This window comes from Arachis ipaensis, chromosome B9 (assembly GCF_059453495.1).
Source record: "Arachis ipaensis isolate K30076 ecotype BB chromosome B9, ASM5945349v1, whole genome shotgun sequence".
In the NCBI taxonomy this organism is placed as follows: domain Eukaryota; kingdom Viridiplantae; phylum Streptophyta; class Magnoliopsida; order Fabales; family Fabaceae; genus Arachis; species Arachis ipaensis.
In genome coordinates, this window is record NC_142444.1 from 4,087,522 (window position 1) to 4,114,500 (window position 26,979).

The window sequence follows — 26,979 nt, forward strand, 5'->3', positions numbered from 1 at the left end:
GATGAACTTGCATAGCTCGTCAATTTTTTTTAGTGTGTTTATAATGACAATGATAAATTGATAATGTTGTAGAAAATGGATATGCTTTGATAAAATATTTTCCATGCTTTTAAACTCCAACTTAGACTCCATAATTTTAAATTTTAAGTTTGAATCAATTACTCTAAATTCAAATTAACTAAATAGTTTTTCACTTTATCAGTCACTTGTATTAAATAAATAATTTTTTATTTTTTCATTATTCTTCAAACTCTAGTATATTATATGGATCTCGTTATTTAAACATAGCTTTGTGTTTCACGCCCCATCATAAATGGTAGGTATTCTTTCAATCCATTCATCCGCACTGTCAATCTTCTCAACTCTAACACTTCACATACGCAACATAATTTTTTTTACGGAGATATTTCTTATTCTTAATCTATCATATATGTATTTTTGTTATCTGCATTTATTAACTCTTGTTTCAACAAAGCTTAAGATTTGTGTTTTCTAATATCTTTAAATTCTGCGTGCATGAAACAGAGATGGATGTACGGTACACAATTTGATTTCATGTAGAGTATGATGGCATTCAAAGGTCCCAAGAACAAATTTGATCATGAGCATAAACCTAAACCTAAACGACAAAAGGTTAGTTAATCGTCATTCCATGGTTTTAGCATTTATATCTTTTTTGTGATTTGGGTTGATAATATCAATAGGCAAATTAGAAAACTGAGAAGGATATACCAAAACTACAAAAATAAAAAAACTAATAATTTGGAATTAGCTATAGTTTTAAGCAAAGGAATGAAGGTAATTGATAAACTCATATAGAGTGTGGTTGAATTACTGTAGACATAAATTTTTAAAGAGGGCAAAGTACTGTTTTGGTATTTAATGTTGGGGCTAAATTTTAATTTAGTTCCTAACAATTTTAATTGGATTCAATGTTGTTTTAAATTTGACTGAAATAATTAATAGGAAGCTTTTACATTAGTGATCATTGGTAAGTTAATTTTACTTATATACCAAAACTGAACATTATATTGATTTTTAAATATGCTAATTGTTTGTGTCAAATTTAATTGGGGACAATTGAACCGTTTGAAACTTTTTGAGACTGAAATAGAAGGGTTAAAAATTAGAAATCAAATTAAAAATTAGTCTAGATGATGACCAAAATAATATTTTATCCTTACTAAGGACCATAATTGTGCTTTAGGTGTTCATTATGTTATTTGGGCTACTGTACATCTAAATTTAAATTAGTAGCGAAGTTAAAGATTGCAATTTTGCATGTACACCAGAAAATTCATGGTATATGCATGTTTATACTATCTGTCCAACCTCCAACCATCACATATTGATTGTGACTAGTTTCTTCTACCATGTGCTTTTCCATTTAGTTATGGTTTATCTATTCATGTAAGCTTTTACATTTGACACTTCATAAGAAGTTGGGCACTTAACTACTTGACCTACCCGAGCAGCAGGGATATTGTGCAAACTAAGAGAAGTAGATAAAATCATAGGCAAATGCTCATAAATAAATAATAATATTGCTGATGATAGTCTCTCTGATTTTCTTCCTTGGAAATTTCATAAAACCAGTGTAATCTTGGTTGTTTAGTACTTTTACTTCTCACAAGATTAACATTAGTAAACCTCAAGAGTAGAAGGAACATGTTGTATCAGACCTTATATTAACTCCCACCAAATTAAACTCATGTTTTCAAGTCCTCCGTTGTGTTGTCTGTCTATATCATTGTCTATCTCTTGCTTCTCATTTACAGTGTGTTGGTTTAAATTTAAGCATCATCAACTTTATAATTCAATAGGTTTAATCATATCTAGGTAACTAGGTTCATGACAGTGTAATTCATTATGTTAGATACTATGATTTTAAGACACTATAATAAAATTCGGTAACTCAGTTTAGAACTAACTCTTGACCTAATGAATATAGAGGGGGAGAAGAGAGATAAGAGATTGTGGGTTAAAATTCAAAGTAGTGTCAACTTGAAATTGGATTAACATTCTAGCTGATAGAAGTCTACTAAATAAGTATCCTTCTTATGTTGTATGTATTAACAAAAAAAAAAAAAGTCTAATTGGATTAACAAAAAAATCATGATCTACTGCATACCATTTATTGCAAAGAAAATAGTAGTTACGAACAAAGAAAAGAAAGAATAATGAGTAGTGGATATATCATCATTGTACAAATATCATTTCTAAAAATACAATGATGTCACTTTTTATCTCTGGTTTTGTCTTAATTTTCAGCTACAAACCTAAAAGCTCCCCAAATAATGTCATATTTTTTTTTGGTGACTTAAATAATGTCATATAAAATCAGCACTTGCACTCTCTGGAAATAAATAGCACTTAATAAATAAAATTAGGGTTTATCTATCAAAATAAAAAAGCTTTCATTAAAAATATAAAAAATTTAAATTTTTAATATATTTATTTTATATTAATTAAATAAAAACATTTAAAACTTTAGCTAAACCCATCAAATTAACACGAGATTCTGAGTAAAATCTTGGTAATGAATCTAAATAACAATTCACAAAATAAGTATCCAACACTTTCCAATAATTTCTGTAGCAAATCAAAAACGTAGAAATTAGTATTGTTTATTAAACAAAAAATCACAAGGGCCCATTAAAAGCCCAAAATAAAATAAACAAAAAAAGTTCCAAAACCCGCACATATGACATCTCTCAGTCTTCTACGTGAATTACCCGTTTTCTCCTTCGAGATCATTCTGTCACTCCGAACAAGAAAAGAAAAAAAGAGAAATTTTTTCACCACCATACCCCCAAATTACCCAACAGCGACAAATGCAATGCTCTGATGCAACCAACGTTTTCTTCTCCTTCTTCTTCATCCCACGAATCTAAGTGAAAATTGCAAAAGGCGGAGCTTGCTTTTTCTGTTTCTGTCTTCGAGGAACTGAGGAAGAAGAAGAAAAAGATGAAGAAACATAAGTCCTCTGTTCTCAACTTCCGTAAACCAACCGCACAGGTCAGTGAGAGAGTGTGTGTGATTGTATGCTAGATATTATTGACTGCAGCTTTTTTTTTTATTTTTTTGCATGAGTATGGGAAGAAGAAAATATTATTTATTTATTTTATTTTTGTCCAAAAAAAAAATTCTGATGAACAACCCAGAATGGCATAGCTTCTGTTATGGTTGTGGCTGCAATGCCGTTATGCTGCAGACGCAGCTGCAACCGCAATTTAAAACCCTTGTGGATGTGTGGTGCTTGCTCATAATTTAGTTGTTGGTATTAAAGTATTTCTAATGAATTTGTTGCATCAGCCATGTTTTGGTGGGGTATGTTTCCTTTGGTTCTTAGACAAGTGAGTGTATAAGATAAACTTGTATTGCAACATGCAATCCATGCTGCTGTTGTGGTGTGTTTGGTTTGAGCTAAACTCTCTTAAGGGGATGCTTGAGATTTTGGATTTGGAAGAGGGAGGGAACTCAGGGAAGAGAATGACTTGAAGTGTAAAAAGTGAAGTCACTTTGGCTCTTCAGAACTTCGATTTGCAGAAACTCCAGGGTGCTGGGACACAAATGATAGATATAGGGAGACATTAACCTGTTTATAGCTTGAGACAGGACATATTTCTCTGTATGTTTATTTAACCAAAATATGGGAGAGTGGAGATAGATTTTTCCATCTTTACTGTTTCGATGTCTCTGTATTTTATTTCATGGGACACCAAAAAGCGGAGCCTATCCTTTGACACTTTACTTGATTTGGTATGAGATTTGGCAGCTTGTGTCAGCTTTGGGGCCAAGCTCATGGCCTTCTTTTACGGGTTTCTTTATATATGTTGAGAGATTGAGCGGAAACTTTTGTGAGGTTGATCTTTTGCATTCTTTTTATGTGTCTTTTTGTTCTGCATTTGTGGACATGATTCACATCAAGGCACTAGGACATCTGCTGAACCTTGTAATGAACTCCACCGTAGTGAAGGCAACGTTTTAGTTATTGATGTTGCTTGTTTTGTCTTTTTAGTTTGCAAGGATTTCCTATCCTTCTTTCTTTTTGTAATTGTATCTCTTCATGTAAATAAAATTATTCTGCCATCAAAAAAGGAAATAGAGTATGTAAGAGTTTTGAGAAAGAAAGAAAATAAATCATTGTAGAACAGTATAAAAGATGAAGAAGAAATCATCCTACAGCTTGACGAGAACAGTTTCAAACTTAGTTTAATCATTCTTTCCTATTTTTCTTTTCTCATCTTCTGCTGTATCAGGCACTTGAAGCTCCAAAGGAGCCTCGACGACCGAAAACTCATTGGGACCATGTATTAGAAGAGATGGTGTGGTTGTCAAAGGTATCTATTGTTTTTACCTTCAAAATCTTCTATCTTCTTTTTGTAATTCTTTATTTTTAAATGTAGTAATGTTTCACTGTTTCAGTTCTGATGGTTTTACTTATTGTACTTCGGTTTTGTAGGACTTTGAATCAGAGAGGAAATGGAAACTAGCTCAGGCCAAGAAAGTTGCTTTGAGAGCCAGCAAAGGCATGTTAGATCAGGCTACCAGAGGTGAAAAGAAGATGAAGGTTCTGGTCTCTTCTTTTTGTAAATTTAAGGAATTAATAACATACTGCGGTTACCAATGATGTGATTGTATTATTTAGAGTTACAGTTATAGAAAGCATCAGTGTTTGTATGTGTTTTTCTTTCTTACTTTCTTTCATGTTTTGGTATTGCTGCGTCATGAGGGTGGAATATTTTACAGGAAGAAGAGCAACGCTTACGGAAAGTTGCGCTAAATATTTCTAAGGATGTTAAGAAGTTCTGGACAAAAATAGAAAAGCTGGTAATGCATTTTTTAAAATTAAATTTGCTGAATTACTTGCATAAGTTTTCATAATTTTGATGTCCTTTCCATCTATTGTTGTTCTAGGTTCTTTATAAGCACCAAATGGAGCTTGACGAGAAGAAGAAAAAGGCACTTGACAAACAGCTTGAGTTTCTTTTAGGGCAAACTGAGAGGTGGATACTTTACTACATTTATCATTTTATTTTTGTTTAAAAAATACTTCTTTATTTTTTTGGTAGCAATTGGAAGTTGGCTTGACACCATTGGTCTTTCCTTTTAATATGTTTCATTTTCAGGTACTCGTCAATGCTGGCAAAGAATCTTGTGGATCCTTATAAACCGGTTGAGAAAAGTTCTGCTGAGCATCACATGAGTAGTCAATACAAGGATATAGATACAGACATTATCAATGAACCCGAGGAAGCTGATGTTGGTGGGTAAAAGACATGTATGTTAAGGTGTAAGTGGTTGTCACTTATTTTACTAACTTAACTTGATTCATTTGTAATAGAGCATCAGTTGGATGCACCTGATGATGATGAAGAATATGATGTACAATCTGATGATGAATCGGTATGTCTATTTTTTTCAATTGCTATTCTCTTGATCTGTTCACCATAACCACCAAGCACTCAGATTCTGTATTTTGTTTTTTCCTTTTGTTTTGGTTTCTTTTGTTTTATGATTCTTATGAGATTTTGCATCCTGACCCAGATAAAGATTATTAGATTTGATATGTTTATTTTGAACTGTTCTCTTGTTCATCATGACCAAACACACCCACATTATATAGTTTGAAATGTGATTGCTGTTGGAGAACCTACTCAAAGATTATTAGTTTCCACCTGTTTTGTTGCATTGTTTTGTTATGGAATACCTTGTAGGACATTAGGATGCACTATTGGTTCTATCTACACTCTGATCTGCATATTGTTTGTTTGCCATAGGAAGTTGTGTATAAATAAAAAACTATAACTCCAGGATAATGCGGATAGTGATACTCCAGTACAGGGGGGTGTCATTTCATTTTCTTTGTTGAACAATCAGTGAATAGCCAAGATATTAGGGTTTAAGGTCTTAGGTCACATTTTTCTTATTTCCTTCTAATAGTAAAGAGAATATCTCTGTTTATATCTAATTTCTTCTCTTCATCTCACTGAAAAGGTTCCTGTTTTTAGAGAAATGATCTAAAGATTATTTGTCTCCCCTGTTTTGTGCTACCGTTGCAGTTTGTATCTTTATCTTGATAACTTTTAATCCTTCTTCATGTTTAGAATTTCTATGTAGTGCGTTTCTCCCATGTATTATAGTCCTGTACAGTTCTTTTTATCTGTGAGTTTTCTTGATGATGTGTTTCTTGTGGAAATTGAAGATTACTGTGTCCTTTATCCAATTATTTCTTGTGTTTCAATGCATGAGATTGGTCCAAACTAATATTGATGCTAATGGAGGTACTGTTTCTAGGAGGATGATGAGCAAACCCTTGAGGAGGATGAGGCCCATATAACCAAAGAAGAAAGACAAGAGGAATTGGCAGCTTTGAATGATGAAATTGATCTTCCAATTGAGGAGTTACTCAAGCGTTATGGTGGCAGGAATGGTAAGTTTTTGTTTATTTATATCATGGTCTTTTTATTCAAGAAAGTTCAGTTAGTCTTCTCAAATGCTATCTGTTAATATGGGAGACCAACATAGATCATAAAAAGAAAGGGTTGTAGAAGGTGCTGGTTTGCATGGTCATTATATACCTTTTCTGAATGAAAATCGTGGTAGTGAACTCTGCTTAAGTTACCTACTTAGGTTGCTTAATTACTGTTGAAGCATTCATGACACCTTTCCTTTCATGATCTATTAGATGAATCTGCAAGTCAAGAAAGTAGTCCAGAGCATAGTGAAGATGGTGATAAAATAGCTAGAAGTAGTGATGGTAAGCACTGGCATTGTGTTTGTGACTGCTAATTTGTTCAGGATATTGTTGTTTCTGACACAGAAGATGATTAATATGTTGCAGAAAATGGAGATGCTTTATGCACCAAGGAAACTGGTACAGGCGACTCTGGCATGGACCCTGGTCGACGCTGTGTATGTGTTTGGTTTTAACACTTTCAGCAGCAAAGTGAGTTATGGACTTACCGTAATTCTCCTTTTCTATTAACAGGGAGAAAGTGTTGGTGACGTAGCTACTCCAGTAAACAATGGTGATGTTGCTATTCCGATAAACAATCAATCTGAAAATATTAAGGAGGTTTCTAGTGAGATGGCTAATGAAGATACTACCCATGGCTTTACTGATGAAGAGGTGAGATTGCATTTAGATTTATTCTCCATATGTATTCTTTCTATTCTCACTATTAAATTTAATTTTCTTTCAATAAAGGTCTTCTGTGTGTATCACTTATATTTTATCTTTCATGATTTTGGTAATGAAAGTAAATTGCTTACGTGTACCTTTAATTCTTGTGCTGGAAGTTTTATTTCCTCCATTTCTGAATTGAATGTATTTTTTGTGGTTGTGATCTACGAATATCATTTAGTAATTTTAAACTTGACTTCCTTTATTAAGATATCTGGCCTTCTTTACTTATATCTGTGATGCTTTGTTGTCTCGACCAATGTGACCAATGTGGTTTTGCCTTCAATTTACTGTTATCATCCTTGATCAAATGTGCCTGTATTATGTTGGATGCAATCAATGAAATCCTTTGGATTCATCATTGGTATGTGCTCCACGCCTCCCCATTTTTCACACCTTCTATTCCTGTGATTTATTGACATTCAGCTGTTAACTTCATAGCTTACAATGTTCCTTCCTGATTTACCTGAAATATTGGCAGGATGATGGTGACTTCTTGCAAACAACAGAGGACAAGGTAAATCAAATTTGAGGACACAAATATAATAACCATAAAGTATCATTTCCACTTATTTGTTTCTATTTGTTTTGATCCTCAATGAGGCAGGTAAAAATATCAAGATATATTGCTATCATTTTTCAAAACAGTTTTATATGTTAATATATACTGAGCTCATTTCAAACAAAATTTTGAAGTTATGTCTGTGTATTGTTCTGTATCAATATGTACTCCTTGTTTTGACAGTTTGAAGTCAACTATTTTGTTGGGTATGGCAGTTTCTAGTTTTAGGCACTGTTGACTATTGTGTACTTGTATTTGCTCTTTTTCGTTTCTTGGTTGGTTGATTCATGATTGGCAATTTGAGTCTTTGCTTGATTTCACTGATCAGGATGATGAAACAACCTTATCCGAGGAGGAAAAATTGGAAAAAGTAGATATCATTGATCCCAATGATGAGGTTTGAGCTAGACTGCTTATCTTTCTTCCCAGATTATTGCTGAACAGAAATTTGCATTCTATGTTTATTTGCTTTGTAGATGCATGTTTAGATTATGGGGCCTTATACATATTTTTCATTTTAAATGTCTTTATTATGCTAGTCCTTATGACGAAGCAATTGGTTGTAGATTGCATTATTGCAAAAGGAGAGTGACATGCCTATTGAGGAACTACTTGCAAGGTATAAAAAGGTAGGCAGTAATATCATTTGTTTTTACTTATGATTTAACCCATTCGTGCAAAAACATTGATTTCTATTCTTCTCTGTTTATTAGGACCTGAGTGATGATGGACATGGGGATGAATCTGATTATGCTTCTCCTTTATCTGAGCACCATGAGGACTCTTCAAGCAATGAAGATTCTGGACAGAAGGATGTTGCTGTCCCTATGGAAGAAGATATCAAGTCTGAGAACCTTCCTGCTGTTCAACCTCAGGAAAAAGAATGGGAAGTACCTCATGAAACTTCAGAAAAAGGAGAAGGCGAGTATAATATATCTGACGCAGCTGCTGCAGCAAGATCAGCTCAACCAACTGGAATCACCTTCTCTACAACTAAAGTGCGTACAAAGTTCCCTTTTCTACTGAAGTACTCTCTTCGCGAGTACCAACACATTGGATTAGATTGGCTTGTCACAATGTATGAAAAGAGACTGAATGGAATTTTGGCCGATGAAATGGGGCTTGGCAAAACAATTATGACTATAGCTTTGCTTGCTCATCTTGCTTGTGAAAAGGGAATATGGGGTCCACATCTAATCGTGGTGCCAACTAGTGTGATGCTTAACTGGGAGACTGAATTTCTGAAATGGTGTCCTGCTTTCAAAATTTTAACTTACTTTGGGAGTGCAAAGGAGCGGAAACATAAAAGACAAGGATGGTTGAAACCAAACTCATTTCATGTGTGCATAACAACCTATAGATTAGTCATTCAGGATTCCAAAGTTTTTAAGCGCAAAAAGTGGAAATACTTGATCTTAGATGAAGCTCATCTCATTAAAAACTGGAAGTCACAGAGATGGCAAACACTCTTGAATTTCAACTCAAAACGGCGTATTCTCTTGACTGGCACACCATTGCAGAATGATCTCATGGAGCTGTGGTCTCTCATGCATTTTTTGATGCCACATGTCTTCCAATCTCATCAAGAGTTTAAGGATTGGTTTTGCAATCCTATATCTGGGATGGTAGAGGGAGAGGAGAAAGTTAACAAGGAGGTTGTTGATCGCCTGCATAATGTTCTTCGTCCATTCTTACTCCGCCGGTTGAAGCGAGATGTGGAAAAGCAACTTCCATCGAAACATGAGCATGTCATATACTGTAGACTGTCAAAGCGGCAGCGTAATTTATATGAAGACTTCATTGCTAGTTCAGAGACCCAAGCTACTCTTGCAAGTGCCAACTTTTTTGGGATGATTAGTATTATAATGCAACTTCGTAAGGTTTGCAATCATCCTGACCTATTTGAGGGTCGTCCTATTGTCAGTTCCTTTGACATGTCGGGTATTGATGTTCAATTAAGTTCTTCTATTTGCTCCATGCTTTTTCCTAATCCCTTTTCAATAGTAGACCTAAAAGGCTTAGGCCTCCTATTTACTCATCTTGAATATAGCATGACTTCTTGGGAGAGTGATGAAGTGCAAGCCATTGAGACCCCTTCTAGTTTAATCATGGAACGCACTGATAAGGGTGACCTGGAGGTAATTAAGCCTTGGTCAAAATGTCGAAAAAAGCTACAAGGAACAAACATTTTTGAAGAGATCCGCAAAGCAATTTGGGAAGAGAGGTTGAAAGAGGCGAAGGAACGTGCAGCAGCTATTGCATGGTGGAACTCCTTGAGGTGTAAAAGAAAACCCATCTACTCCACAAGCCTAAGGAATCTTGTTACTCTAAAGCATCCTGTATATGATATTCATCAAGTTAAGGAAAACCCTGTTTCATATTTGTACTCATCAAAGCTGGCCGACATTGTTCTATCACCAGTCGAACGATTTCAGAGGATGACTGATGTGGTTGAAAGTTTCATGTTTGCCATTCCAGCAGCACGAGCACCCTCTCCAGTTTGCTGGTGCAGCAGAAGTGGGGCAACTGTGTTTCTGCATCCATCTTACAAGCAGAAATGCTCTGAAGTTCTGTCACCATTACTGTCACCAATCAGGCCTGCAGTTGTTCGTAGGCAAGTGTATTTCCCAGATAGGCGTCTGATACAATTTGACTGCGGGAAATTGCAAGAACTCGCAATATTGTTGAGGAAATTAAAATCAGAAGGTCACCGTGCTCTGATATTTACCCAGATGACAAAGATGCTTGATGTGCTGGAAGCATTCATTAATTTGTATGGTTACACTTACATGAGATTAGATGGATCAACTCAACCAGAAGAGAGGCAGACCTTAATGCAGCGCTTTAACACTAACCCCAAATATTTTCTTTTTATCTTGTCAACCCGTAGTGGGGGTGTTGGTATCAACCTAGTTGGAGCTGACACTGTTATTTTTTACGATAGTGACTGGAATCCAGCTATGGATCAACAGGCTCAGGATCGTTGCCACAGAATTGGTCAGACACGTGAAGTTCATATCTACAGATTGATTAGTGAAAGCACCATTGAGGAAAATATCTTAAAGAAAGCAAATCAGAAGCGTGCTCTTGACAATCTTGTAATTCAAAGTGGGGGTTATAACACTGAGTTCTTCAAGAAGCTTGATCCTATGGAACTATTTTCAGGCCATAGAACACTTCAGATTAAAAATATGCTGGAGAAATCCCAGAACAATGGGGAAGTGTCTGTAACTAATGCAGACCTAGAGGCTGCATTAAAATGTGTGGAAGATGAAGCAGATTATAATGCATTAAAGAAAGTTGAGGAGGAAGATGCTGTTGACAACCAGGAGTTTACAGAAGAAGCCATTGGGAGACTTGAAGAGGATGAGTATGGAAATGAAGATGATATGAAGGATGATGAGCCTGCTGAGTTTGGTGAATCTGTGTCCAACTTAAGTAAACAGAATGCAGTAATGTCAAATGGAGATCCCAAGGAAGATGCAATGGCCACTGTTTCTTTAAAAGAAGACGACGTTGACATGTTGGCCGATGTAAAACAGATGGCTGCAGCTGGGCAAGCTATCTCTGCCTTTGAGAATAAGTTGCGTCCTATAGATCGTTATGCCATTCGTTTTCTGGAGCTTTGGGATCCAGTTATAGATAAAACAGCCTTGGAATCTGAAGTCAGGATTGAGGACACGGAATGGGAGTTGGATCGCATTGAAAGGTATAAGGAGGAGATGGAAGCTGAAATTGATGAAGATGAGGAACCTCTTGTATATGAAAGTATGTGCCCCATTATTCCCTTTGCTTCCTGAAATTTGATATTGTCATTGTTTATTATCCTTAGAATATAATGAATGTCATCGATTAGACCCCATGAAAATATGTTTAACTCATGACTTTATCCAAATAACGTATTTCTTGCAGAGTTTAGTTGACATATATTATAAATGACATGTAGATCATGTTCCTTTGTATGTGCATCATACCTGAACTCTTTTACTAATTTGTAAAATTAATTTTTGTTGAATTTGAAGTTGAGTATGGTTGATGATTAATTGATCAATTGCTTATAACAAATATTGAAACTTAAGAAGATATTTAGTTTCTAGACTGAACATTCCCTGTTATATTAGAATGGGATGCTGATTTTGCAACTGAGGCATATCGACAGCAAGTAGAGACCTTGGCTCAACATCAGGTGGGTTGGACGAATTTTGGATTTCTTTTTCTTGTCATCTTTTTGCATATCAATAAACATGTTTGATTTTGTGTTTTTGTAGTTGATGGAGGAACTAGAATATGAAGCTAAACAGAAAGCGGAAGCTGAGGAAGAAAATTCTAAAAAGTAAGGCAGCACTAGGCTTTCGTTATATTTTGTTATCCACCTTACTGGTATTCAAAGAAAGATCTGTGCTAGTTTCTACATCTAGTAAATATTGCATTATTCTATGAACTATGTTCCCTGTGGATGCTGTGGGTTTTGTCCTGGTTTGAAAAGTTATCTTAATTTTGATCTTTTTTTCTATCTTCAATTGTGAAACTTCAAAATATAAGTTGAGGTGTGCATGAAAAATAAGGTAATGCCATAAATATGAACGTACATCTGATTGCTCTTACTTTTCATTTTTCATCAGGACTCCTGGTGATTCAAAGCCCAAACCGAAAAAGAAACCCAAGAAAGCAAAGTTTAAATCTCTGAAGAAAGGATCTCTAAACTCTGGCACGAGACCTGTAAAAGAAGAGCCACAGGCAGAGCCAATGACTATAGATGATGATGTTGTCAGTAGTCTTGCTCTTGTATCCCCAAATTCAGCTATGCAGAAAAAACGGAAGAAACCTAAATTTACAAGTGATGGTGAGGAAGAAAAGAGATCAAAGAAGTCAAAAAAATCCAAGAGGGATCTTCCTGATGTTTTTGCTTCAGATTTAGATTCCAACTTATTAGTTATGCATGATGAAAATGCAGAGACTCTGGTTGAGAATGAACAGAAAACGTCAAGCAGAAATAAGATGGGAGGGAAAATATCCATCACTCCAATGCCAGTGAAATGGATCTTGATGATAAAACCAGAAAAAGTGAAAAAGGGAAATCTTTGGTCCAAAGATTGTATCCCACCAGCAGATACTTGGTTACCTCAGGAAGATGCAGTATTATGTGCAGTTGTTCATGAATATGGTTCTAACTGGAGTTTGGTTAGCGAAACGCTTTATGGCATGACTGCTGGTGGGGCATATCGGGGAAGATATCGTCATCCTGTCCATTGCTGTGAGAGGTTTAGAGAACTATTCCAGAAATATGTCTTATACTCGGTGGATGCCACAAATAATGAGAAGACAAACAATGCTGGTTCTGGAAAAGCCCTTCTTAAAGTTACAGAGGTTGGACTGATAACTTTTACATGCCTATTTTTATCTCCACATTTTCTTATAATATTTTCTTGTCAGTTTGTGGACCTCATCTATGTATTCTCATCTTTACTTGGAGTATATTGCAAAGTAAAACTTTTTTCTCACTTAAGATATACTTTGGCAGGAGAACATTCGCATGTTGTTAGATGTTGCTTCTGTGCAACCCAATAGGGAATTACTACTGCAGAAGCACTTTTATGCACTGCTTTCTTGTATCTGGAAGCTTTCATCACATGCTGACCGAAGGCAAAATCCATCAGCTACCTCTAATGGTCTCTGTTTTGATAAGAGTTTCTTTAGTTCTGTTGGCCAGCATTCACAGAATTCCTTGAAGAAATCCTCTGAAAGGATGACATTCAGTAATTCGGCCCAGTGCAAGAAGTTAGTAGCTTCTGCACTTGATGACACCAGAGGTAGGCAAGAGAGTGACCAAACCTTACTCTCTAACTGCAGTGAAGACAAACCCATGCAAGTGAGTACAGATCAGATGGATATAACACTGGAGTTCCAGAAAGAGGAGAGTGATGCCTTGCCTTCATTTCCATCTGTTATAAATTTATCAATACAAGATACAGAACTGTTGCCATCTGTAAATAAGCAAACAGGAGAAGATGGTCACTTTAGAGTCTTTACTTCTATTGCTGAGAATCGTTTCAGGTAACTCAAGACAAAAGATTTTGTTTGTTTTTGGTTTATGGTTTGACTTTTCACTGCAATGTGTAGTGTTGTGTTTCTTACCTCTCTTTTTTGGTGCATAAGGATAGTTACTCATTATTATTTGGCATTTATCTCAAAATTCTATTCAATGCATAGAAATCAATCATAGAATATATGGCCGCCTTCAATCATATTTTTCTTATACATCAAATAAATCTTCTTCGTTGTTGTCTATTGTTCATGGTTGTCCTCAATACTAATAGTTGCAAACAATGTTAGTGATTTGTTCTGTCTTTGTCAAGCTGTCACAAAATGATAAGACTTCTTTTTCCAAGTTTTTTTTTCTGTTACTGCTGCATAACTGTTTATATATCTTCTCTTTTTTCTGCTTCAGGGAGGCAGCAAGAGCATGTAAGGAAGACAGTTCAGCATGGGCTTCGTCAGCATTTCCAACAAATGATACAAGATCCAAACCTGGGTCCAGGATACAATCATTGGGAAAGCAGAAGTTTTCTAACACTGACACTGCTAAGCCTTCTAAGTCAAAGTCTAAAAGAGCCTTCACTGATCCTAGTGAGACAAATCACCAACAGACTGATCCTTCATTCCTCTCAATGCCATCACTTAAAGATCTGAGATTTGATCTCAATGCAGCATCCACTATGGATGACATTGTAGTTGATGATTTGCCTAGTAGCAGTCTGCCCTTTGTCCTCGACGTGGAAAATTCATTTGATGAAACGGAGAGTTTTGGAGCAGTCCCGCATGATTATGTAGCTGGTTTAATCTCAGATCTTGATGATTGCACATCATTCCCAGAATTTAACGACATTGGTTAGGGTCAAACCACGCCTGGAAAGCAATTTCTGTATGACCCCTCCTTGCCATTGAAGGACTGGCATAAGGCTGGCAGGTTGTTTTTGGACAGTCCACAAATTCCGGTGGGATACATAATCGGAACAGAATGTTCTTACATGATCTATTGATCTAACAGGCCTGCCATTTTTGGGTATATAAATAATATGATATAGAAAAAAGGTCAAAGTGAACTGGCAGGTTTTGCAGCTTACACGTTGTTGAATGAGGATTCAAGCAAGCCTGCGGCATGTTTCTGGATTTGAAGAGCGCTGTCGATAATTTAATTTTTTACCGAGAAATTTTTTGTTGGTTTGAGGCTTCAATTCAAATCTGGCAGCACCATTTTCCCCTAGGAACAAACGTAGGTAGGTACTGATTGGCATACATGAAAGTTGGACTGAAATGAAGTGCCTGGTTTGGTGTGCATACATACATACCCAGGTAGATGTGATTTTAGATGGCATGCCCTTGTTGCAGTTCTTTCGTTTGCCAACATTGTGTTGTACATGGTGAGGAGGGAAAAAAAGAGAAGTGCCTTTCAGTTGCTGTTGATTTATGATACTTAACAACATTTTTCATGATGGGAAAATGGTTTACTCCATTTTGGCATTTACTATGCTTGGAACCTGTAAATAATTTAACATAGATCCTTTTTTGTATTCAATTCGGAAACTATGATCACTAAAAAGAGCATTACTGTTTCAGAAAGAAGATCATTTTTTTTAAAGATATGAGCATCACAAGCTTCTATTTTATTTTGAGTAATATTCCAAATTAATTTCTAAGAAATTTAGTCAAACATTTTAGTTCATAACAAATTTTAATTACTAAATCAGTTTTCAAACTTTTATTTTCTTAAACAAATCAGTTTTCACATCAAATTACTCGTCTATATATAAGGATCGATTTTAGAAATTTAAAATTTTTTAAAGATAGTTATATCTTTTATTAAATAATGACAAAGTCTAATTTGTCTAACTTTTTATTAAATTTGATGTAAAGATTAATATATCTAATGAAATAAAAGATTAAAAATGGATTTAGTGACTAAATCTTCAAAGTGGTCATGAGATTGACGTCATGCACTAAAATTGTTCATGAAATTTCAATTGCACCAATTACGTTCCTAATATTGGAAAAATTGTACCAAATTAGTTTCTGATCCGTTTTTCGTTAACGACGTGCTGATGTGGACCTTTGGGAACATGTGTCACATCATGGTTTTGCCACGTATAACGGTATGATGACGTATCGGTTAGCGACACGTGACATGTTGACGTTGATGGTTATACCACGTGGTCACAATGTTGTTTGTTCACATGTGACACTATGTATCATTAATTCATTACATATGCATCAAATGACTCATTTTAGTTCCTGGAATTGAATGTCGTGCACTAAATTAGTTCTTTTATCACTTTGTTCTCATTTTTTTTTAAATTTAAAATTCTCAATATTTTTTGATACATTGATTTTAATTATATTTTTTATTATACAATTTTTTATAATAAATTTTTTAATTAATAATTTTAACTTGTATCATTAGAGCACATGTTAGCTAAATCCAAAATTTTATTACTGCCTCTTGTGTTTATTTGTATATGTTTTAATATTGTTCAACCCATGGTTACAATAAGTGCTTATATTAATTAATAGTGTAATATATGGAAAGGCTGCCTAACTAAGTTATAGATAAAATGAATTATTATAATCGAAACTATAAATCTATCTTATTAGTTTAGTGAGAAGTCAATTATATGGAGAATCGAACATTCTTAAAACGGATGGGAATAATGAATTTATATTAGTTAATAAGTGCCTTATCAAGTATTTTTAAAATATTTATTAAGGTGTTAAATATTAAAAAGTTTGTATTAAAAAATATTATTGTACTCTTAACTTACACTCTTTATTAAATTAAATATCAATATCTCATATAATTTTTTTAATAAAATATTGTAAAAAAATTGTATAATTAAAACTAAAATTTTTAAAATATTTTATAAAAGTACTTGTATTTAAATAATTTGTGAAAAGATAAAATTAAAATTGGTGTATTCAAAGATATTAAAAATTTTGAATTTATAAAAAAAAAAAAACTAATGAAGAGACTAATTTGGTGCACGACATTCAATTTCAGAGACTAAAATGAGTCATTTGGTGTAAAGTAAGGGACCAATTTGGTGCATATATAACGATGACACAGTAGATGACACGTGGACAAATAACATTGTGACATGTGGCATAATCAAACACGTGGCAAAATAGTATTGTGACAAGTGGCATAACCATCCGTGTCAGCATGCCATGTGTGACCAACACGTCATCGTACCGTTATACGTAGCCAAACTATGAGGTGACACGTGTCGCTAAAAGTCCACGTCAGCGCATTGTTAACGAAAAACGGGTCAGAGATTAATATAGTGCAATTTTTTCAATCTAAGGGACATAATTAGTGCAATTAGAATCTCAGGGACAATTTTAGTGTACGACATGAATTTCAAAGACCAGTTTGAAAATTTAGTCTGATTTAGTAATTAAATTGTCTGACTAATTTTTTTTTAAAATTGATTTAAAATATTATTTTTAATTTATTTTAACTTTGTGGATCGGATTGAGAATAAATATGAAGAACAGAACCAAATTAAGAACCTAAACAATGAAAGAACACATAAAGAGTCCAGGCCTAGTGTGGCCCAAGGACCAAGCCCAAGGTCCAAAGCCCATTTATGATTTCCTGGAATGCATGCTCTCTGTTTGCCTGTGGCCGCGTCTTCAAAGTACAATTTTCGTCTCCATTTTCTTTCGCCTGCAACACTCTTCTTCTGCAAAAGAGAATCAGAGAGAACATGGAGAAGATGAGAATAGAAGAGGTTCAGTCAACTACCAAGAAGCAACGCGTTGCTACTCATACTCACATCAAAGGCTTAGGCCTTGAGGTTCTCATTTTCTACCTTTTCCACCCTCTTCTTTTTCTTCTGCGCCTTTTAGTCTCTTATATATATTCACACGCGTGACTATTTATTCCTCTTAGCAAGTTTTAATCTTTGTTACTTTGTTTCCAGCTCACTGCAAAGTTTCAACCTTTTTGCTCTTTTGTTAAACGGGTTTCAATTTTTATGCATGATTGTTCTAGTATTTTGAAACCCTTTTTTAGCATATTGCACTACCCAACAACTTAAAACCCAGCATTTTTGGACATTGAAGTTATGTATGCATTAATTGAGAGACTTAAAGTGATTAATATTGTTTAGGCTAGTGGAAGAGCATTGCCTTTTGCTTCTGGTTTTGTGGGACAAGCAGAGGCAAGAGAAGCATGTGGCCTTGTGGTTGACATGATAAGGCAGAAGAAGATGGCTGGCAGGGCACTCCTCCTTGCCGGTCCACCCGGTACCGGCAAGACTGCATTGGCACTAGGGATAAGTCAAGAGCTTGGAACCAAGGTTTCCCTTACTATATTTTTATAATTTATTTTTTATTTTGTGTTGTGAGTGGTTGTTCTTATTGTTGATATATTAGTAAAATTTATTTGTTGTACACTTCAGGTTCCATTTTGCCCTATGGTTGGCTCAGAAGTATACTCGTCCGAGGTAAAGAAGACAGAGGTTCTGATGGAGAATTTTCGACGGGCTATTGGTCTGCGTATCAAGGAAAACAAGGAAGTTTATGAAGGAGAGGTGAGAATATATTTTTTGTGATTTTCCTAATGTTGTAGTAAAAATAGTTTGCAGTCAAAATGTTAGTGAGAGAAGATTTTATCTAGGAAAAGAATGAATTTTTTCACTAAATATTTATCCCACTCCAATGTGTGGTTTATTGTTCATTTGTGATTGACTTGTTTAAATTATGAAGGGGTTGTTGTCGATTTTTCTCTCCCTATATCATTGTCATTAATATCAAGTTGTGATGTGTTGTTGGTACAAGGTAACCGAGCTCTCCCCTGAAGAAACTGAGAGTGTAACAGGCGGTTATGGTAAAAGTATAAGCCATGTAATAATTGGATTGAAAACTGTGAAAGGAACCAAGCAACTGAAGTTGGACCCCACCATATATGATGCCTTGATTAAGGAAAAGGTGAGTTCTCTATTTCCATGGTATTTCTCTTGTTATCTGTCTCAGTACTAGTTGTGTAAAGCAATCAGAATTTAGAGGTGTTTATTTGGGATTTGTGACACAATGTACAGGTAGCTGTTGGAGATGTTATATACATCGAAGCAAATAGTGGAGCTGTGAAAAGGGTGGGCCGAAGTGATGCTTTCGCTACAGAGTTTGACCTTGAAGCAGAAGAGTATGTCCCACTTCCTAAGGGAGAGGTTCACAAGAAAAAAGAGATTGTTCAGGTACTGGATTTGAAGACTTGAATTTTATATTTACGCACTCCTTCCTCTCAAGATTTGCTAGTTTTGTGATTTATCATTGTACTTGAACTCCCATTATTATTATCAAGATGGGTCCATGGAAGGATAGATTATAAGCATAATTCCTTTGTATTTTTGGGGTACAAATTCTCTTATAGATTTCAATTCAGATGACATAAATGCTTTGATCTCATTGGTTTTTGTAACACTAAAAAAATCATTTGGATAAGTTTTGCAAAGGAACACATCTAGATGCTCAGACCCAGTAAGATTGTGTTTGATACACTGGCTTGATGGTAATAGTTTCTTGTGATTTGGAATTTTGTTTCCCCCTAAAGGATGTAACGCTACATGATCTGGATGCTGCCAATGCACGACCTCAAGGTGGGCAAGATATTCTGTCTCTTATGGGACAGATGATGAAACCTAGGAAAACAGAAATCACTGACAAGCTGAGACAAGAAATTAACAAGGTATTGTCAAATCATGTCATCTGCGCTTATATTTTTTTTCCTTTTTTATTTATATGAATGTTCTAAAAGGTAAGCTTTTTCTTCTTGCAATTTCAATCTTATAAATGTAGTTATTTTTCATGAAAAATGAAAAGGGATATTTTTCTTAGCAATTTTCTCAATTATTTTCAACCATAAATGGAAATTGGTGACTACTAACTAAAATACCTATGAATGCAAGCAAAAAGTCTCAATGCCAAGAGGTTAACTTGTATGTTTACTGTTATTATTCTATTTGTGATAGGTTGTCAACCGATATATTGATGAAGGTGTAGCAGAGCTTGTCCCTGGAGTTCTATTTATTGATGAGGTGACTTAGTTGTTGGATATATTACTTTCTTAATCTCTCATTTCTATTGCTTGTAGTTAATCTTTTTCTTAATGCTTCTGACCAGGTGCACATGCTAGATATGGAATGCTTTTCCTATTTGAATCGTGCTTTAGAGAGCTCGCTCTCTCCAATAGTAATTTTTGCTACAAACAGAGGGATATGCAATGTGAGGTACGAAACAAATGTTGCTTTTGAAGATTTTTTGAAATTAAACGAGCGAAATGCAAAAACTGTGAGTCGATTTCACGTGTCATTACTGTAGTTGGCAGTGTTATAGTTCTTTATTTTATGAACAAGTGTTCCAAGTTCTTTACTTGATATTGAGTTTAATTGGTTGCCATATGACTCTGGTACATGTGATTGAGGAGGGGAAAAATGAAATGTAAACTTCTGTGGATGTATGTTAACTAGTGCTTTTGGATCTCTTTGTACGTTATAGGACACTCGATGTTCTTGGATTTTGAGTATCTCAATTTACCTCGTCTTTTAATTCATGATCTATTGAGGCATAATAGTTCCTTGCATATTTGGTGATCATATTGATTAGCAGTTAGATAATGGTTCTGTATTTATCACTCTTATGGTGAAATATGACGTTAACTTATCTGTTCTCTATACAGAGGGACCGACATGACCAGCCCTCATGGCATACCTGTTGACCTCTTGGATAGGTTGGTAATCATTCGAACACAAACGTATGGTCCTGCTGAAATGATACAGGTAATCGTCTTTTTCTGCTTTTCAATATGTTGAAGCCATTATATTTTGAACATATTGTTCTAGCCTATGGTTTTATTACCTTTGGTTCAGATTCTAGCTATTCGTGCTCAAGTAGAGGAGCTGGTTGTTGATGAGGAAAGTTTAGCATTCCTCGGGGAAATTGGACAACGGACATCTTTAAGGTGCGCTTCCTACATTTTTCTCTTTGGCAATCGTGCTTTTCTTTCGTATATTATTTAATAACTGTGGCCTTTTAGGCATGCTGTTCAACTTCTATCACCTGCCAGCGTTGTATCAAAAATGAATGGCCGAGACAGCATCTGCAAGGTAACTATAAAAGTAGATATTAAGTGCTTCGAAGTCGTCCGTTTTCTACACCCTTCGACTAATTGGTGGTTTTTATGTGTCACTGTGAAATTTTCTAGGGGGATCTTGATGAAGTTTGTTCGCTATACTTGGACGCTAAGTCATCAGCCAGGCTACTTCAAGAGCAGCAGGATAAATACATCTCATAATTTTAATTTCAAAATGTTGGAATGGCTGTTGCTTGGGTTTGAGTTAGTGAAACCGGTTCATTCGACATGGCCAGCATAATTTGGTTTAGAGATTACTTTTGTGTATCTTGTTGTGAGATATAATGGTAGCAGGCACCTGAGCTCAAGAACCTGAAATGTTGGAGCAGTAATGTGCTGCTGAATTGATGAAATTGTGTGATTATTTTTCGTCACATTCTGAAGAAAATGGAAATGTGAAGCGGCAGCATGTTCCTCAACTTCCCTCATTTTCTTATTTTTAGTTGTTTATAATAGTCTTCCCCTTATGCCTTTCACAAATTCTTCATGATTTATGGAATATTTTAGTATGTGGTAACATTGATCAAAATACCCCTTTTCTCTCTCAAGTGTGTTTCTGTTTGACTATGCGCTTCTCTAATGTGCACATGAATTGATGATTTTTGTTCAAAGAATTTATGCCAATTAAAATTATATTTGATTATGTTTACATTATTAGTGGGGGACATATTATTGAAGTAAATGTCAAATTGGCATTCACATTATCGATGCTTATTTTAAATTACAAAAAACACAATAGTGTTATTTCAAAGAAATACATACAAAAGACTCCAAGGACAAGGATTACAAGCGGTATTCAGATAATTAAGGCATACAATTTTTTTTTCGCTATGACATGACTTATTGTTAATAGTCTCGTTTAAACTCTCTATTTATTTGTTTCTTTATTTCTTTTAAGCTCCAATTTTGTCCATGAAAATTCTTGTGTTAATACTCATCAATAACAAATGTCACCAGATTGGTATATCAGAAGTTCACATTATTTTTTTAAACACATGAGAAAAAAATGCATCAATACGTCATTTTGAAATAACAGAAAACATAAATTATACAGTAAGGGCAATGGGACACTTTGTACATTATATTCCTACAAATCTAGTTTGGGCATGTGAATTTGAAATAACAGAGAATAATCACAAGAATCAGTTGACAAGAGTCAAAGCATTTAGAAGAGAGATTATACACTAAGGTTTGATAAGCCAGATTTGGGATGAGCTACTTCGAAGGCAACGATATGATGGTGAAACTAAGCTTTCATGATAAATATAGAACCACAATTCCATTGAGACATCTAAAGGAGTAGGTTTCAGTAGAGGAAATTCTAAGCCGCCATAAGAAGAGTATTTCCCCGGATATATAATGGGTGTAACTCAGTATCAGTAAGCAGTGAGTGGCAGTGGATGGTGGCTAATCTAGTCCAAGATTGAAGCCTCAGCAATATTTCTCTGATGAGTTCATCCGGAAGGACTGAAAGCGGCTCCGATAGCGTTACCGTTGAAGGCAGCAGCCGTTTCAGACGGTTTCTGCTGACTCTCAAACGCTTCCTGTTCCTCTTCTCATAATCCCTAGGCTGCGTCATTACTACTTGAAGGGGAGGTTAACGCTATTTGGATTTCGGCGGAGGTTGGTGGCGAATGGCGATGGCCGCGGTGGCGAAAACGTTGCCTCACGAACTTGGCAGCTCGGCGATATTTATTTCTTCCAGTTCCTTTCCCGCGATATAACGCCAACGCGTGCGTTTTGAGTTTTGAAAAGAGAGTGAAATAAAATAGGGATTCAAAAATTATCTCATTACCTCTTTAATCTCTGAATTTAAAAGAAATAAAAATCTATCTATTTGAGAATCAAATTTTAAAATTGGTTGTTTGTGCTCTATATGAATTTTGAAGTCCAAATTATGCATCCACTTTTTTATTAGACGATTTTAAAATTTATACAATGAACTTAATTTGTATTATTAAGTATTTATTAGATGTTGTTAAGTTGATATAAAAAGATTTTATTTTTTTATTTTCTAGTGTTTGTTTGGACGGTATTAAATCAATAAAAAGATTTTTTTTTAAAGATTTTTTTCTATTTTTTAATGTGTTTAGTAAATTTTTAATGCTAAAAATAAAAGCACTAAAAATAAACAAAACATCATCTTTTTAGAAAGCTACAATTTATAATTTTTTTTAAAGATCTTTTTTTAAAAAAATATATATTTTTTACATAATAAATAAACAAAAAAATATTTTTATTTTATTTTATCCAAACATAATTGATAGATAATAAAATCTTATAAATCTCTTTTACTTTTTTTTTACCAAAGATGGGGAGACTGGAACTCGCAACCTCTTAAATGAGTATAGAGAGACTATGTCATTTGAGTTATAACTCATTGGATAAATCTCTTTTACTTTTTGTAAAAGATTTTTTAAAAAAATATTAAAAAAAAGATATTTTTAAAAAATGACATCCAAACAAATCCTTAATAATAAAAGTAAAGATACTAAAAAAAATCTTTTATAAAAATTTATAATTTATATCTTTTTTAAAAAGATATTTTAAAAAAAAAATTTACACATAATAAATAAACAAAAATATTTTTATATTATTATACCGAAATATAATTAATCGATAAAATTTTTTTTGTATAAAATATTTAAATATAAAATTATTTTTATTTTAATAAAAAATTTTTCATAAAAAAAATTAAAAATATTTTTTTAAAAACTCACTTAAATAAATCCTAAATTTTTTAGTAGATCAAAATATCAAATTTAGTGGCTATTTTTTTTCGCACCCCACGTTCTTAGTACTTATAGTAATTATCTTTTCTCCGAGCATGTTTTTTGCCATCATTTTTGTTGCTCTTTAATTGTTTTCGCCGGAATCATTGACATGCATATGAATGGCTAATAAATATATTTTATATATACATATATTTAGTTAATAAGGTTATTATAAAAAAAAATAAAAGGCAATTTAACATGCATAAGCAATTAAGCATAACTCTTACTATAATTAAATAATATATATTTTAATTTAATTAATTTAAATATACGTTATTTGATTCAATTTATTGTCATGTTAACGTGAGTAGTTGTTTATCAAAAATTTTTCTTCATTTCTTTCCTTGATCTTAAATATTTTTATTTTAAATTTCAAATTTTTATTTATTATTTATATTTATTTTAATATCAAATATAATACTTCTATTAATATTTATTTGCAATTTAGTATTTAATAATTATATACACACCATCAATTATATAGTAGAGAATATTACTTTAATTTATTAAAAAACACAATCTTATTTTTTTTATTTTAACTATTTCTGTATTTCATAACGTACTCACCAATTACTCTTTCATTCTTTCATTCTGTAATATTTTTTCTCTTATGATGCATTATTTTTACTTTTGAAAATTTTTTATAAGCTATAAAATGTTATTATTTATTATTATACTCTATCTGTACAAAATTACAAACTAGTGTTATTTGATCAAAGCTTCATCTCTCTTAAATGATATAAGCATCGAAGTGAGGTGCAATGGTTTATTTAGATCTAGAGCGTTAAGTCCTTGCAATTCCTTCCCTGTCTCTATCAAGCCTATTGCCTGTTCAATTCAATAAATAAAGGGTTATGCTCCAGCCACCCCAAAAAGGTATCCAAGGACAATAGAATCTCAAGGATCCAAGTTACAAAGTACAAAGGAAATGCTTGTCTGCGCAGCACTGCTTGATGGTTTTCAAGCAAGAGAGTACATGACTCAAGGAATGAAGATTAGCAGCAAGAGAGTACATTACATGGCAAGACAACCTTAATCCCGAAGCAACAACCAAAGTTCATATCAAAGAAAAGAAAAGAAAAGAAATGAACCTGCTTTTTTCTTGTATCAAAAGAACTTGAATTAATAACCTTCAACCTCTACAAAAACTTGGTAACCAATTATCAAAGACTCAAAACAGTATCAAATCCGTTCCACAAAATCAAAATTAGTATCACAACACCAACAAACAAGAAGAATCTGAATAATGACATCAAAAAATAAAAAAATAACCTAGACTAATTAATTTTAACATATCAATTTCAAGTCATTTACAACTACAAAGAACTATCAAAAGCCTGAAATAAACTCACTCTTAAGGCAATAACTTAGCACATACTAATAACATCAACAAGTTTATACTTTAAACTGTATCAGCAGAGTAATGAGAGAGTTTTTTCTAATGAACAATAATCAACATATTTCCCTTATGATACAAGTATTTGTATAAAACCCATCTTCTGTAACAACATTGTTATTTCAGAATTCCCCATCTTTGCTTAGCCGTCCCTACTTCACCGGAAGTTGCTCAGCTCCTTTTGTATCTGAAAATAATACAAAAAAATTAAAATCAGATACACAAACATTGCTAAACTATAGCAAATAAATAGTAAAAAAATAAATGAGATGACAAAGAGAACTCAGAAACCACCTCACATAGCCGAAAAGAATACCATACACAATACAGAAAAACATAATTATACAGTAACAGTAAGTGCAATACATTATATTCCTACAAATCTAGCCTGGGCATATGAATTTGAAATAACAGAAAGAATAATCACAAGAATTAGTTGGCAAGAATCAAAGCATTTAGAAGAGAGATTGTACACTAGGGTTTGATAAACCAAATTTGGGACGAGCTACTTCGAAGGCAACGATATGATGGTGAAACTAAGCTTTCATGATAAATATAGAACCACAATCCCATTGGGACATCTGCAGGAGTAGGTTTCAGTAGAGGAAATTCTAAGCGGCCATCATCCAAGTTATACAAAACTATCTTTGAAGTTGATGCCACTGCCATAAGAAGAGTATTTCCCCGGATATATAATGGGTGTAACGCAGCACCAGTAAGCAGTGAGTGGTGGCAGTGGATGGTGGCTAATCTAGTCCAAGATTGAGGCATTCCATATTCCTTCAGCAGCCACACAGACCAATGAGTTTTCTCATGGCTGCAACAAAATGCAAGGCAGTTCTTCAGCATACATAAGTGTGGAAAGACGAAGGATTTATTTTCCGGAGCCTTGAGGTTGAGGGGCAGAGAAAACTCACTACAAGTCTCCTTCACCAAGTCAAGGGAAAGAACCAAGCCATGCCAATGAATCCAATTAAGAGTGGCGGTGCCAGGCACAAATACCCCTTTACCATCACCAATTATCCTTTTAAACGCGGTATCTTGAATGATTCTCTTTGAAGAGTTTGGACAAAATGTATAAATTCTGGTTTCAAATCTAAGCGGTTCTTGTTTATGTTTCTGATCAACAACCGCAACAAACTTATACTCGTCATTCACATGATCATATCCGAAGCCACAAACTCCTATGAAACCCCGAATTTCCAGCGGTTGGGATGTCAATCCAATACAGGGATTCCACAGCATGATACAGTTACCCATGACATTGTCTTGCAAGCACAACAATCCGTTGCAAGAGCCAATAATTTCGTGGCTACTTTTTCCCGCGAAGCGAACGACTTCAGTAGGTTGGGAAGGGTTCTCGAACAAGGATTGTACCGAGAAATCTCCGAATCTTTTGTATCTGTAGAACCAAAAACCATGATAAACAACTCGTGGATGGCTAAAACTTGGATCAGCCGCGATTGAACGAACATGGTCCTTGGCAAACTGGGAGCTGGAAATTAAGGTTCTCCATGAATTGCACACACTCTGAAACCTAAGCAGCGACCTCGCCGGAAGCCTCAGCAATATTTCTCTGATGAGTTCATCAGGAAGGACTGAAAGCGGCCCCAATGAGGTTCCCGTTGAAGGCAGCAGCCGTTTCAGGCGGTTTCTGGTGACTCTCAAACGCTTCCTGTTCCTCTTCTCATAATAAGTAGGCTGCGTCATAACTACTTGAAGGGGAGATTAACGCTATTTGGATATCGGCGGAGGTTGGGGGCGAATGGCGATGGCGCAAAAACGTTGCCTCACGAAAGCTCGGTGCTATTTATTTCTTCCGGTTCCTTTCCCGCGATATAACGCCAACGCGTGCGTATTGAGTTTTGAAAA

At 34.4% G+C, this 26,979-nt stretch overlaps 3 protein-coding genes across 4 annotated transcripts; 2 read left to right on the forward strand and 1 right to left on the reverse strand.

Annotated features, from left to right (window-relative positions):
• Nucleotides 1-345: 345 nt before the first annotated feature.
• Nucleotides 346-15,263, forward strand: PIE1 (SNF2 domain-containing protein / helicase domain-containing protein). 2 transcript variants are annotated; one of them, XM_016319601.3, is made up of 20 exons: nt 346-633; nt 4,263-4,343; nt 4,466-4,573; nt 4,753-4,833; nt 4,921-5,009; nt 5,133-5,269; nt 5,348-5,409; nt 6,301-6,436; nt 6,692-6,763; nt 6,848-6,918; nt 6,995-7,135; nt 7,671-7,706; nt 8,080-8,148; nt 8,318-8,380; nt 8,465-11,519; nt 11,873-11,937; nt 12,020-12,084; nt 12,374-13,118; nt 13,273-13,805; nt 14,200-15,263. In XM_016319601.3, exons 1-20 carry the CDS (start codon nt 565-567, stop codon nt 14,642-14,644), a joined length of 6,123 nt encoding a protein of 2,040 aa, XP_016175087.1. In that variant the 5' UTR covers nt 346-564; the 3' UTR covers nt 14,645-15,263. The 2 variants fall into 2 exon arrangements, with proteins under 2 accessions (XP_016175087.1, XP_016175088.1); XM_016319602.3 differs by lacking the exon at nt 346-633 and adding an exon at nt 2,734-3,018.
• A 2,129-nt stretch (nt 15,264-17,392) lies between these two features.
• RIN1 (P-loop containing nucleoside triphosphate hydrolases superfamily protein) lies at nt 17,393-21,580 on the forward strand. The gene is made up of 12 exons (XM_088500529.1): nt 17,393-17,602; nt 17,918-18,106; nt 18,209-18,340; nt 18,588-18,737; nt 18,848-19,003; nt 19,360-19,494; nt 19,778-19,843; nt 19,929-20,035; nt 20,485-20,584; nt 20,675-20,766; nt 20,842-20,911; nt 21,010-21,580. The coding sequence occupies exons 1-12, from the start codon at nt 17,393-17,395 to the stop codon at nt 21,097-21,099; spliced, it is 1,497 nt and encodes a 498-aa protein (XP_088356655.1). The 3' UTR covers nt 21,100-21,580.
• A 4,001-nt stretch (nt 21,581-25,581) lies between these two features.
• LOC107614841 (F-box/kelch-repeat protein At3g23880-like) lies at nt 25,582-26,817 on the reverse strand. The gene has a single exon (XM_021112276.2). It carries the CDS (start codon nt 26,815-26,817, stop codon nt 25,582-25,584), a length of 1,236 nt encoding a protein of 411 aa, XP_020967935.1.
• Nucleotides 26,818-26,979: the final 162 nt, after the last annotated feature.